The 13,565-nt window shown below is 42.5% G+C and overlaps 2 protein-coding genes across 2 annotated transcripts; one reads left to right on the top strand and one right to left on the bottom strand.

Annotated features, from left to right (window-relative positions):
• Positions 1-68: 68 nt before the first annotated feature.
• On the top strand, positions 69-975 carry MONOS_18274 (putative parvulintype peptidyl-prolyl cis/trans isomerase). Its single transcript, XM_067871278.1, has 6 exons — positions 69-180; positions 283-339; positions 394-462; positions 534-648; positions 721-733; positions 799-975. The coding sequence occupies exons 1-6, from the start codon at positions 96-98 to the stop codon at positions 808-810; spliced, it is 351 nt and encodes a 116-aa protein (XP_067719735.1). The 5' UTR covers positions 69-95; the 3' UTR covers positions 811-975.
• MONOS_8515 (uncharacterized protein) lies at positions 912-13,452 on the bottom strand (the record flags this gene model as incomplete). The annotated part of the gene is made up of 4 exons (XM_067878932.1): positions 912-12,973; positions 13,032-13,197; positions 13,284-13,367; positions 13,441-13,452. The coding sequence occupies 4 exons, from the start codon at positions 13,450-13,452 to the stop codon at positions 1,038-1,040; spliced, it is 12,198 nt and encodes a 4,065-aa protein (XP_067719734.1). The 3' UTR covers positions 912-1,037.
• Between the last annotated feature and the right edge of the window lie 113 nt (positions 13,453-13,565).

The following is a 13,565-nucleotide window of genomic DNA, read 5'->3' as shown; positions in this document are numbered from 1 at the left end:
GTTTAGCTTGAACTTTCGATTAAAAAACACTTCAACTATATTGATTGAAATTTATATTCAGGGTATGGATCAAAAAAAGATATTTTTTTGAAAAAATGAGTAAAAGAGGTTCAAAAGGAAGTGGAAAAAAAGAATCAAAAGCAATATCAAGTGATAAAGGACTTTCCCCATGTACTCATGGTGTTAACATTTTTATTGAATCATAAATTTTTTTTGTTATTTTTAAATGCATTGCTTTTTCAATCATTTTTTAAAATTTAAAAAAATAATGAACACAACAAGTTCACGCACGCCATATTTTGTGTGAAAAACAATCGAAGATTCTTCAAGCTTTGGCTGGTTTTCAACTTTATTTCAAAAATTTCTTTTGTGAATAATTTTCTTTATAATTAGAACTAGAATCCGGAAAAAACTTTCCAGATGTGGCGAAAGATTACTCAGAAGATAAAGCAAGACATGGAGGTTTTGCTTTTCTTTTGAAATGTTTTGAAATATTTTGCAATTTGTAACATTCTCAATTCATTTTTCAAAAGGCGATCTTGGATGGTTCCCAAGAGGTGCAATGGCAGGACCCTTTGAAGAGGTCGCTTTTTCAACTCCTGTAGGACAAAGAAGTGCTCCATTTAAAACTGTTCACGGATGGCATATGTTTGAAATTTTTTTTAAAACTTACAAATAAATATATTTGTGAAAAATTAATTTGTTTATTCACAAATCTAGCGTATACGTCGAAGTTTGCATTTTTTCTTTGAAAATTTGTTCCATTTATCTTATGTATCTTATGTTTCTTTTTCATAGGGAAGAAAATAAAAACATTCACATTGACTTGTTTTTTTTGTCTCTTCATTTCAAAAAGAGTTTTTTCTGTATATCATATATCTGTCAACACATCAATGCTGTGATTCATGCGGATAACATTTTCTATTTTAGCAAATCAAAAACAAATTACATAATAATGAAATGATTATATAACAATTATTATTAATTTACAACACTAACAAGCAGCACGATTCATTTCGAGTAAAGTATGCACATATTTATGAAAAATTGCTTTTGCCACAAGACTCTTCATCAATGATAACCCGAGGAATCTGACACGAACCCAAAGAAAAGTGGAAAGGTGGAGGCTGAGAAATCGTTTTGAAGGGATCAGATGCGGAGCGAGCTGTGGCTAAGGTTAAAAGATTGGCATTTGCTGACTTCTGCTCCTGCTCGTCAAGCTCTCTCTGTGCGATATCGAACAGCAACTCAGGCGACTGGATTCTTTCAGCAAGACGGCGGAGCGGAGATGACTGAGGAGAATCAGAAGTGCTCTCTTTCTGGTGTTGCTGCTGATGCTGCAGGTGTGTTCGAGGAAAGAGATCGCGAAGGAGGTTGTTTATTGTTTGAACTTGCATTGCTGCAAAAGAGCGGTGTGTTGAGCTGCTGCACGGAGAAGCTAGACGCACTGCTCCATCCAAAGAGACGAAAAGAAGAGGAAGACGACTCAAACGGGAGAAGGCAAATCGAAGGGTGTGCTGGCAGAGCGTCGGGCGTTGGATGGACATTGTGTCGTTATGTGATGCCGGTGGAACAGGAAGCAATTCACTTCCAATTTGAGGCTCAATTGAATGTATTTTGACTGTGATGCTGTTTGTTTTGAAGTTTGTGATAGGAACAAGAGTAACAAGATTGTGGAGCTCCTGAGACGAGCTATTTGTTAGCTCCATGAAATCTTCAAAGACTCCACTTTCGACACGAAGAGAACGCAACAGATGCTCTTCCGTTTCGTCGTCGACAAACGAGTTCATTGCCTTGCCAGCAGCGCTTGAGAGTGTAGATCGATGGCTCCTTGCAGCACCTGACACTCGGTCAGTGTACAGCCGAGGGGTTCGCATGCAGCGCGGACAGAAACACGGAACGGTATCCTTTTCTGACACAATTCCTTCGTTTCTGAGGTAAAATAGCTGATCATCTTTTTCTTCGCTATCTTCGCTTTCGTCCTCTGATTCGCTTGATTCTTCGCTGAAACTGCTGTCATCAAATTCATCAAGTTCCGAACAGCTGCAGCTGTCTAACATAACATGAGAGTTGCGTTTTTTAGTAATCTTTCTGTCTTTTCTTTTGCTGATCTTTTCTTTTTTCTCCTTCCATCGCAAATATCTCAGTCTTTCCTCGATCCAAAATCTCACACCCGAATGCATTTGAAGAGGCATCTTTGCAAACGTGGTTGTTCCGTCTGTTTCGGAGATTGCAATCATTCCCGATTCCATCGCAGAAACACCCATCAAGCGCCTGGCTGTGTAATCCTTGGCAACAGGGCGCGAACCCACAAAGTAATACCACTCTGTTTCTGCAAAAGGATTGAGGTGGTCTTCAAAGAAGGGGAAGAGAGAGGTGAGCAACGGATGGGAGTCATACTGCGCAACATACTCCAGACTCGTCCTGAGTGAAAGGCGAACTTTCTGTAAGGATGAATGTGCTTTGGATAAAGGAAGCGAAGATGAAGATGATGAATGAGAAATTGTTGGTTCCACTGAACAATTGCGCACACAGGCTTTCAGCACATACGGCGGGGTGAGGTATGTTCTCATTCGAGACAAAAGAAACAAGTTTTTCGATCTTATAGAACTTTTTTGAGCTGAGTTCAACGATGGAGCAAAAGTAGCAGGAGGATGGATGATTGCTGGGTGTGGGGGACTGGCTGAAGAGGCACTGGGATGTTGTGTGCTTGAAGCATCAAAATGAGAATTGAGCTGTTTATGAAAAGAAGACATTTTGCGAGACTCTTCGAACTCAGCTAACTGATGAGTGGGGACATACGAGGTGTTAGTTGGCAGAGCAGCACGCTGACGGTACACTTCATACACAACAACACCGTCATACTCCACCTCTGCTGCAACATACAACGGAGGCAGTTTCCTCCACCCAGGAAGCGTTTGAAGGGCTTCCTCCAAACATTCAGGGCGGTTCCACCAACCAGTCGAAGAGCCATTCAATGCGAAGGCTTTCTCCAACGGGATGGAAGAGGCATAGTCGACATTCAGATTGGGAGATTCAGTCCCATTAAATTCATGTGCTGAAGAAAGCGATGGAATATGCTGTTCAGACAATGGAAGAGCACAAGCACCAGCTTGCTGCACAAGATTTGTAAAGTGATGAGCAGATCCAGCCATTCCCTCAGAAACAGAGGAATAAACAGATGGTAGCAGAAACGATGAATCAGCTGCTTGAGTCAATGAGTGAGGAAGAATTGATGCAACTGACTGCTCCAGACCAACATTTGGCTGTACTGAGATTTCTGCTGATGAATGAACAGCACTTTGCTCTGCTTGCATTGGACTTGCTATGCTTGTTGGATCTCCTTGAGTTCTGGCTTCATTATTTGGCTGCCCTGTTGAGATTGTCGATGTTGCAGACGCTTCCAATGCTGCTAGTGGTGAAGTTGGCACTTGAACAGGTTGAGGTGCTTTTAAAGAATGCACCTGTGTGCTTTGTTCTTTTCCTTTATTTACCGTAAGCGATGGTGGACGAGGCGGATATGCGATGGTTGCACAGCTGTAGTTGAATCTTTCTGCAAGTCCTCTTTTTGGCGAGCCTTCTTGTCCATGCAAATGCGGATGCTGACTGTTATGGTGATGTCCATGTTGATGATGATTGCTGTCATCCCGTTTTCTTTTTGAATGTTCTCTGGAAATATCAGCAAATTCAATGCGCAAATTGCTTTCATTCTCAGATGGGCGAGACAAAACCAATTGTCTTCGTTGAAGCTGTCTTGGGCTGACCACTTCTAATCTGCGAGAAAAGCTTCTGTTGAACATTTCATCAGGCTGAAGATGATGAGACAACGTCTGACGGTGCATTGGCTCATGGATTGGTCGAGCAAATGAAGCCATTGGCAAATTTGAAGGTGATTGCGACGATGCTGCTGAAGAAGGAGATGGAGAAAGACCAGAGGAAGGCGTGTCCAGCGACGAGGAAAGAGACGAAGGCGTTTCAGAAGGAGTGACTGAAGAGTGTTGGGCTGGATGAATATGATTACGTTCTGTTGTTGTTGAAGTCTGAATATCTTCTTTATCGTCTGCTCCATCTGAACTGCTGTTCTCTTTTGCAGAAGATGGCACTGAAATTGGCACAGAAAGAAAATGATTAAATTTTATTTCTTTTCCACCCGAAGGAATTTGATTGGCTGCCAAAGAAGAAGGATATTTATTTGATTTATGCGTATTTGGGGTGGTTTGTGGATTTCGCTGTTGTTTAGCACTGAAAGATTGTTTCAATCTTTTGAAAAGCCAGATTGGCGAGGCAATCGGAGGTGTAACAGTTAAAATGATTGATGAAGCATTCATCTGATCAGATGCAGCGGTATTACACATTGAAGAACTTCTGTCCGTTTGAGAAGAATCCGAGCCAGATGTCAAGAAACTTGGATCATCACTATTCAAAGAAGCATTATGGAAGCCATTTTGGAAGTGCACCTGACATTTTTCATTTTCTGATCGTCCTGCGACTGCATCGAGATGACCTCCTTTCGCTCCAATGCCTCTTTTTGCGGAAGGTGCGTCTCTGTTTACTAAGGGTGTCAGCGATCGGATTGGATAGCGTGCTTCAAGGAAGCAAAACGGGCGTCTTTCAAAAGCAGGGCGATGGAGATCCACAAAGAATGCAGTGCAGCCAGAAGAGAAAAGAAGGAAGCGCCCGTTGTCTGCTGTTGTGATGGATGTGACTGGATGGGCTGCTTCATAGCGATGGATGCAGAAGGTGATGGGCTTGCTGATTGTAGAGCGATTGAAGAAGGTCTGATAAATACACAACGATCCTCCGTTCTTTTCTCCAAGCTGCTGACTCTTCAGCTGGGCAACTTCGCGCGGTGTGTTCTGCTTCTGCGACTGCGAATGAGTGTGCTTTTTGTTTCTTTGGTGTCCTGAACTGCCACTTTCCCCAATTTCAACTGTTTGAGAATGCGCTTGATTCTGCTGCTGATCTGTTGAATCAAATAGATCATCATCAAATGCTTCAAAGTTATCACTTTCCGAACTTCTTTTTGCTCCTTTTTTGTTTTTATCTTCATCTTCATCCTCACCATCCCTTCTCAACTCAAAGCACCACGATGAATCACTGTCCGTGTCGCATTTGATGTAATCGTCATCTTCATCAAGGCAGTCACAACGAGGTGCCAAAACTTTCTCATCGCGACTCAGAAGCTGCTCTTTCCTTTTCTCAACATCGTTAACATCCTCTTGATTTTCATCATCCAATTCTGCTTCCTCATTAAATGTTTCTGAAATATTTTTCTGTTCTTTGTTCTCTTCTGTCTGCTCATTCTGCTTGCTTTGTGTTTCTTTCATCCGACTTGGCTGTTCTGAATGTGGCTTTCCAACAGAAGCTGAGAACATTGCAGAAAGGGTATCACTTTCTCTTATCTTCTCGACGATTCGCTTTAAAACCTTTTTCGGCTGCAACTGTGATGCCACTGTTTTGAACCCAGCGATATGAGATCCGCACAACTCCTTCTGGCCAAGTATTGCCCAATCAGCAAGATGTCTCCTCTTTGATCCTTCTTTCTCCAGCATCACATCGCTGCTTAGAGAATAACCAATGGCAAACTGCGCCATAAAATACCCATCTTTGGCATAAGAGAATGTGGAAGGTGAGTCACAAGAAGACGTTTCCGCGGGATCAACAGAACCTGCCTGATTTGAGCTTTGATCAGAGTAAAATGAAACAACAGGAAAAGGAAAGAAGAGTGTGGGGAGAGAAGCTATGGATGTTGGCATAAACATTGACTCTGAATCACTCAGGATGTTGTACACGCTGTCAGTCAAATGGTCAATAGCACTCAAGTTGTACTGAAGAGGCTTCCCGTGATTGACAGACACCACAAACGAGATTCCAAGTGGATCACAGTGTGCAACTTGCAGAGGCGTTCCAGAAATCTGGAATGTCTTCTTCCACTGCCAGCCCGGAGAAGTGGTAGGATCTGATGTTTGCTGAAGAGAGGGCGAGCTTTTGTGTGATGAAGATGTCACAGTCGGCACTGACAATGAATGGATTTGATCTTCTGCTATCGAAGCATTTGCCATACTTGACATGCATTTTGAAGGACTTGATGAATCAGACAATGAAATGTGATCGCTAACACAAGAAGATTGGGCATGAGAGATGGGACATTTTGTTGAAGTTGTCGAATCTGATTGATTCTGAACCGGCGAACTTTGCTCCTCAAACGAGGAACTTTTTTGATCTCCACTTGAAATTTCACTTTGAGTGCTTTTCAACGAATCTTTTGATGATGACAATAAAAATAAGTCATCTGCAGATAACTTTTCTGAAAGTTTAATATTTCTCTCTGTTTCTTCAGATAAGCAAACATTTTCTTTTGCTTGGTTTATTTCTTTCAATTCTTTAAATGCTTCCTCAGTTCCATTTTCTGTTTTGATTATTTCTTGCTTATTTATCGAACAAGAAACTGAAGCAAGCTCATCCTGTTTATGCTCTGGGTCACACTTTGGTATTTTTGAAACATCAATTGAAGCAACATGAGATGTGATCATATTTCCAATGCGAATGGAAGTGTATGCATCGTGTAACGTCCCAGGCTGCAAAAAGTCAAAAAGACGAGAATATTGATAAGGAGCGGAAAATGGAGCGCTAAGTAAATTCGATTTAGAAGGAAGATCTGAAACATCAGCTGCTTTCGATTCTTTTTCTGGATCATCACTTTGAGGAATGGATGGCGTCTCCTGCTCATCAGAATCGATCGGAGGTGGAAGAAGCGAAGCAATCCATTCATTTGCAGTTGATGGAAGGATCAGACTAAGAACACCATTTGGATTCAGAATTGGGGCAGCTGAGATGGCTGTAATATTTCTGATCCGAGTGAGCCTTATTCTGCCTCTGCAAGACTCACCCACCCACACAGTTGTGCCTCCAAATACAGCAATCACAGACGCAGAGCAGTGGAATATTCTTGCATTGAAAACAGGATTATCCATTGCATCTGAAGAGTTAATCTTTTGCTGTTGACTGTCTGAAGATGCATAAATAGCAGTTTGCCTAAGTGCCTCTACTCGGCAGATTGTGTCTGATTGGTTGCTAACTGTAACTGGAGATTGACATATTTGCTCAATTGTCATGTTGGACAATTCCAAATCAAGAATATATGGAACTGATGTATTGATAGAAAGATTATCTGAAGAAGAAGCAGAAGAAGAAGCAGATATACTATTTTTATGATTTTGAGATAAAACAGAAGAACGCAAAGGAATGGAACAGAAGAGCCCTCCTCTTGTGCCAAATACAACAATAAATTCATTTTTGGAAGAACAACTCAACCCAGATGAGTCTAAAGTGGATGCATAATTACCAGTCGAATCGGTCAGATTTGACTCTTTTGAACAGCAACCACTTAGAAAGGCAACAGAAGAGAGAGCAAGCGATTCTGCAGTGAAGAGAGCTTTTTCGGCTCTCTTTATATGATGGCCAAACAGATGCAGCGAAATATCATCACAGAAAAACCGACTATTCAAAATGACAAGTGAAGAGTGAAATCTGATTCTGAATGGCAAATTACCCTCTTTTTTCTGTCCATTCTCTGCTCTACTCAAACCGTCTGCAGACATTTGGCATGAATTGCATTCAGAAACACCACACTCCGTAACAAAAAGAGTCTTCAGCTGAGAGTCAAAAATCAATTGATGGAGTGTGGGGATAGGAGGAAGAGACAGAACAGACTTCAACCGAGTTCCAGTGTGGCAAGATCCATCCCACACGAATGGATTGAGCAATGCCAGAACTGAATAACTCTTGCTGTTCTGATATAAGCTTGAATTACAAAGTGAATTTTCCAATTTCTTTCGAGTGACAATTCCAGCCAAAATCAGAGGGAATGAAAACGAATTCAACTCAACTTGGTCCACTTGATTCAGTGGATGAGTGACATCAAGTGTTGTGACAGTGTCTGTTGTTGATAATATTGAAACAAGTCTAATTTGCGGGGTGAATGAAAGAACATTCTTATCTGTGCCCATTGCATCGTGTGACACGTTTGTTGATAAATGCAACAGACACAGAAATGTGATAGAAAACGATTTTGAAAAACTTTCTTTTGGCTGTTTGCTGCTTCTTTGAATGAATGTGATAGAAACAGCAGCAACAGCCCATCCAACAGGAATACACATGGAATGCGAATTATCAGCTGTTGTATTACTTCTGAGTTGTGCTTCAATCTCTCCTTCAAACAACGGAGTCGAAGCAACAGTGTCAATGCTGATGCTCTCAGAGGAGCATTTGAGCTCTGCATGCTTTCCAGAAAGAAGTTCTGAAAGCGAATCAACAAAACTGCCGTCATTTGCCGGGCTCCAGTCGCAACTGCTTTGCTTTTTTTGCAATTTATTGGATGCTCTGCTTCTTGTTGAGACCAGCCGGCAGAATGATCTTGTCGCACAGAAATGGAAAGATGAACTCCATCTCGACAAATCTTTTAATTCTCCTTTTGTTTGTCTTTGCAAGATTTCTGCCTTTGAAATGCTTTGCTCAGGTGAAGAGCTTATCAACGAAGGCGAAGGAGGAATCGTAGTTTTCAATGGAGAACCCACAGACTCTTTTGGATTTTCAGAGCAATTCTGAGTTGATTGCAACACTACGCTAACTCTCAGCAGAGAAGTGGCACATAGCAATGGCTCATCCACAATTAACGGAGACACCAGCTTCAGATATCTGTCAGAAGGTAATTGAGGGTCTGTGATACTGTGCGTTTTGCTCTTCATTCTGGAAAAGTGCAAGCCTACCGAACAGTTGTTTGCACAGAAGAGCAGACTGGATGTAACCGATGAGCCATCCTTCATCCTGTCCAGCTCAACACTTTCTTCATCAAATACCAGCCAAACCTTCTTCACAGTTGTGATGCAGCCATCCAAACATCTGGCGTTGATTGACTTCGGCTGGAAAAGCGTCAGATGGCCTCTGCTGCGCAGATGGAACAGCGCTGGATCAACTTCGCTCATATCGTTACAATTGCAATCAGAAACACGCTGGAAGCTCTGATGCGGCTGCAACAATTCTCCGACGCCTCCGAGAAGACCCAGTGTGGCAACGGCATCGTGGGGAGCCTGCCACTTGAACTGGGAATATGCATTCAGTTCTGGCAGCGCAGGAAAGCACCGACGAATGAACTGCCCTTCGAACTCCTTTCTTCTCTGCTCAGAAATGCCGCCAGTTGCAAACCAGCGCAAATGCTGCTGCAAAGAACTTAACTGAGAAGATTTCATTTCATTGCTCTCAAAAAATACATGAGAATTTCCTGTTTGCTCAAAAGAAGCATCCCAAATTCCTGCTTTCATCCGCTGCCTATCAATCCTGTCATATTCATGGAAGGTTGCATTAATTTGATTCACAATGTCTTCAGACAGAAACGGTCTGCAATGAAAAGGCTGAACAGCCAGCGAGGAAGAGAAGAAAATGGAGTCGAGTGCCAGTTGAACAGTGTTGCGGAAGAAAGAGGGAGAGAAAACGGGGCTGATGGAAGAGTCACACGGCATGCGGAAGAGCACAGAGTCTGACACAGGACTCAGATTGCGCAGATACGCAGAGTGAATCTGCTTGACATTGCGTGAAGACTGCTTCACTCGCTTGACTAAATGGTAGCGAGGTACCTCAGGCAAAGAAGAAGAAGAAGAAGTTGTTGTTGTTGATGATGACAATGAAGATGAGAGCATTTCAACAAGAGAAGCAGATTGAGAGATAGAAGGATGAATAGCAAGAGCATTTAAAGAAGATTCATAATTTGACTCTTCTGGTGATTTCTGCTGTTTAGGTATTGTTTGGAAAAGAGAAGGAAATGAGTTCTTTTTGGCGATTGAGACAGCAGCCAGCGGGAAATGCACAAGGACTGTTTTGAAGGAGCCATAGCCACCAAATCCAGATGAAAGGACAGAAAGGGCAAAAGAACAGCCAGCAACTAAAGATGGCCGAGCTGCTGGACGAGAAGGAGACTTCGATGGAGAACAAGAAGTGGAAGTCAAACGAGGGAAACTGGAATTAGTGTTATTAGCTGTTCCAGCAGATGCTACTTCATTTGCTTGAAGCTGAGAGCTACTTGAAGGAACAAAAAATAGCTGCCAATTGACTTCCAACACGCTGAGAAGAGAAGACGGAGGAGCACAACAGCCGATTGGGATGCTTGATGACAAGCGCGGCGGTACAGCCACATTCACCAGAGAAAGCTGACCCTGTCGATTGCACACGAGCAGAGGCGCAAAAACGGGTGCGCCATCTTTTTCATACACTACGAATTCGACAGGGCGGGTGAGGCTGCTGTTGTCTGCACAGAACTTGCTGAAATGAGGCGAATATCCCATTGTTTCGATTGGTCGTGCTGCACCTATTGCGAACTGCGGAATGGAAGCCAAATAGCCGCTGATTTTGCGAGAATCCTTCTTCAGCTGCAACATCTGTCTTTCAAAATCGCTTTGTTTGGTGGTATTTCTGCTGGCAGAGGAAGAAGATGGCTGTGATGCGAGCGATGGCTGAATGGGAGACGGTGACAGAGACGAATGAAGAGGAGAATTGGTTAGAATGAACTGCGAATTCAGGGTGGGGGAATTGGAAGACTTTAGCGACTTGGCATTTGGCGAACATGACGAACCATTTGAGCTGCTCGAATGGCAAACACATTTTGTCTGATGCGTCCCAAAATTGACATTGTATTCTGAGATTTTCCTGCCCACGACCAACGACAGCCCGCCGTTCCACACAAGCAGCACTCCGCCGTCGATGGTTGGGTGAGAGAGGAGCGTGTGGCAGTGCATCGGTAGATGAAGGGCGTCGCTGTGTGACATCACCGGACGGATCAGATGCGCCAGCGCCTTGCGATATTTCTCCACTGCCCGCCATCTCCTGCGCATCTCAGCTTCCTTCGCAGAGATAAAACCAGCAGAACTTGTGCTGCTTGAAGACACATTCATTTCTTTGCTGGAAGGTGAGAGCGTATCAAAACCCATGGAATGTGTGCCTACTCTCCCTGCCGACTCATCCTGCACATTGAATGCAGTCGTTTCTGAGGAAACTTGACTGTTCAGCGAAGGAAATCCAATCACAGCGCCAAAAGGTGGATGACACGGCGACTGCATCTGCTGCAATTCACTCTGACTCAAATGAGGCGGTACCAGCAAAGACAGCTCTGCTTCGTTTTCTTTGCCGCCAAGTTTGCTGGAGTTACTGGAACTAATGGAATCATTGGAGCTATCAGAGGTAGAAGAGAGCATGTTCAGGTAAGACAGAGGAAGTGTGCAAGAATTATACAGCTCTGCATTCAACGCGTCGGCCAGCCGCGTCGAATGCCCTGAGGATGAAGCAGAAGAAGCAGAGGGGCCCAGCAAAAGCTGAAGAGGATGCTTATTTTGCTCAGCCAGCGGCGGAATCCGCAGGCTTCCCTCTTCCTCTTCTTCGAGCAGAGCAGATGAATAGGACAGAAGCTTCGACTCGACAGAAAGAGTTTCGATGTCTTTTGGGCTGATTGCAAAGGCAGACTGAAGAAGACGGTCGAAAGTGAGAAAGCACAAAAGCTGGTTGGATTGAGAGAAGCCAAGCGGAAGAGTGTGAAGATTGCTGCTGGAAGACATTTTTTTGGATGGTGATGAATCAGAAGAAAGACACTCAACAGAAGAAGAGGAAGAAGAGGAAGAAGATGATGAAGAGGAAGAAGAGGAAGGAGATGGTGATTCATGCATATTAGGAGGTCGAAGAAGAGTTGACGAAAAGTCAAATGATGGAAAAGAAGCAGCAAAAGTGCTAGGAGAAGGAAGAGAAGGAAGCAGAGGACTTGAAGGAAGAAGATTGAGACCATTATTACTGAAAGGGACATGCTGATTTGGTGGCTGAATTTGTGGAACGAATGATGAAGTAATTGGTTGGAGCATGTTCAAAGGAAAATTGTTTGTTTTATCCCTTAAAGGAGAACAATGACTGGAATCATCGAGCAGCCTTTTCCTGTCGCGTTCGGAGAATTCAGGATTGTCCAATTTTGGCTTTTCTCTGCTTGAACTGTAACCTGAGTAATTAACCAGATCCAACTGGAATGGCGTTTCCTCTTTCTTCTTTTCACTTTCTCTCGATTGGAAATCAGACGAACTGGAATTCTCATCTGCCCGTTTCGTTTTGCCTGTCAGACGCCTTTTTGCTTCGAATGCAGCATTCTTTTCCAGCACAGCCTGAAGCGACCGAATAAACGCCATCGAATGGATTCCTCTTGCTGTCTGATAGAACGGCGGAGCAAACGAGGAAAACGACAGCGTGTGTCGCACAGGAATGCCCAAAAGGTTGTTTCGCAATGACAATGCAAGCGTGGCTGACCGAAGATGGGCATATTGAGATAGCTGCGAGGCGATGTTGCAGAAGGCGATTGCGATTCCCGTGCGAATGGGAAGAAACGACAACGGCTTGTCAAAGTCAGAGTCCCCCATAAAAGTATCGCATATCCGATCGCGAATCCGCTTTTCTTCTTGAATTGGAGCGATGGCATAACTGTTGTAGATTTTTGACTCTTTTTCATCAATTTGTATCTGAAAAGGGTATGTTGAGCACCATTCTTTGCTTTGCGTCATTGCAATCGGAAGAGTTTCTTGATGTCGCATAGCGCTTATGCTTTTCTGATTAAGTAATCCTGAAGGAAAGTATGTAAAGGAAAAATCAATAATTCGCGCGGATGGGATCTTTATCGGAACTGCCTGCTGAAGAAGAACTTCGAAAGGATGAAATGCTTGTCTGTTATACATAGATGTTGCGCATTCGCCATTTCCATATAACTTCGCATGCTTTTTGAGTGCCCAATAAATTTGTATGAAGTTGATTGTGTCATACTCAAGAGAAACACAAATTAGGCAATTACTTTTATGAACCACAATTCTGTTAGTAGGAAGAGGTGTATCCTTAACATACTCCCATGGGACATGCATGATCCCCCTTTCAACGAATTCATTGCTATTTTCATCATATGCTGAAACAGTTCGAAAAAAAAGCTCAAACAGTATTGAAATATGAACAAAAGCAAAAACCTAAAATAAGAACGTGTCTTGATCGAAGAAGAAAGAGGAGCATTGATTGACCGGTTAATGGGCAAGTAAGTTGCTTGACGGAAATAAAATCGCAATTCAGTTGATAATGCTTTGTTCTTTTATTTCCAGTTTCTTTTAAAAATGGAAAGCGAACAATAGCATCCCTCTAAATTTATCAAATTACCAATTTAGCAGTTAAGAAGATAATAAAAAAACATTTTTTCAATGAATAATTTTTGAAAAATAAAATACCTTGACAAGAATGATATCATTTTCAGTTGGTGTGAAGAAATGTCCGACAAAACTTTGATGAATGTTAGATGAGCCAATTATCCTCTGAATGATATAAACAAAAAGACAATAATATCAAAACAATAAACACAATCATCAAATCCTTAAAAATCATAACCTGAGATATCATTTTATTTTAATATGGCTGTGTGATCTTGATAATTGAGGCAATCTTGATTTTCTGTTGTTTGTTATGATTTTTGGAAACGAAATTAATTTGCATGTTTTCATGATTGCATTTTA

This window comes from Monocercomonoides exilis (assembly GCF_001643675.1).
Source record: "Monocercomonoides exilis strain PA203 chromosome Unknown scaffold59-495361, whole genome shotgun sequence".
NCBI lineage: Eukaryota > Preaxostyla > Oxymonadida > Polymastigidae > Monocercomonoides > Monocercomonoides exilis.
This window is presented reverse-complemented; position numbering and strand designations above follow the sequence as displayed.

Coding starts and splice junctions, on each gene's coding strand:
- MONOS_18274 (XM_067871278.1), top strand. CDS start 96: ATGAGTAAAAGAGGTTCAAAAGGAAGTGGAAAAAAAGAATCAAAAGCA. Junction 181..282: donor ACTTTCCCCATGTACTCATG/GTGTTAACATTT, acceptor GAACACAACAAG/TTCACGCACGCCATATTTTG. Junction 340..393: donor GATTCTTCAAGCTTTGGCTG/GTTTTCAACTTT, acceptor CTTTATAATTAG/AACTAGAATCCGGAAAAAAC.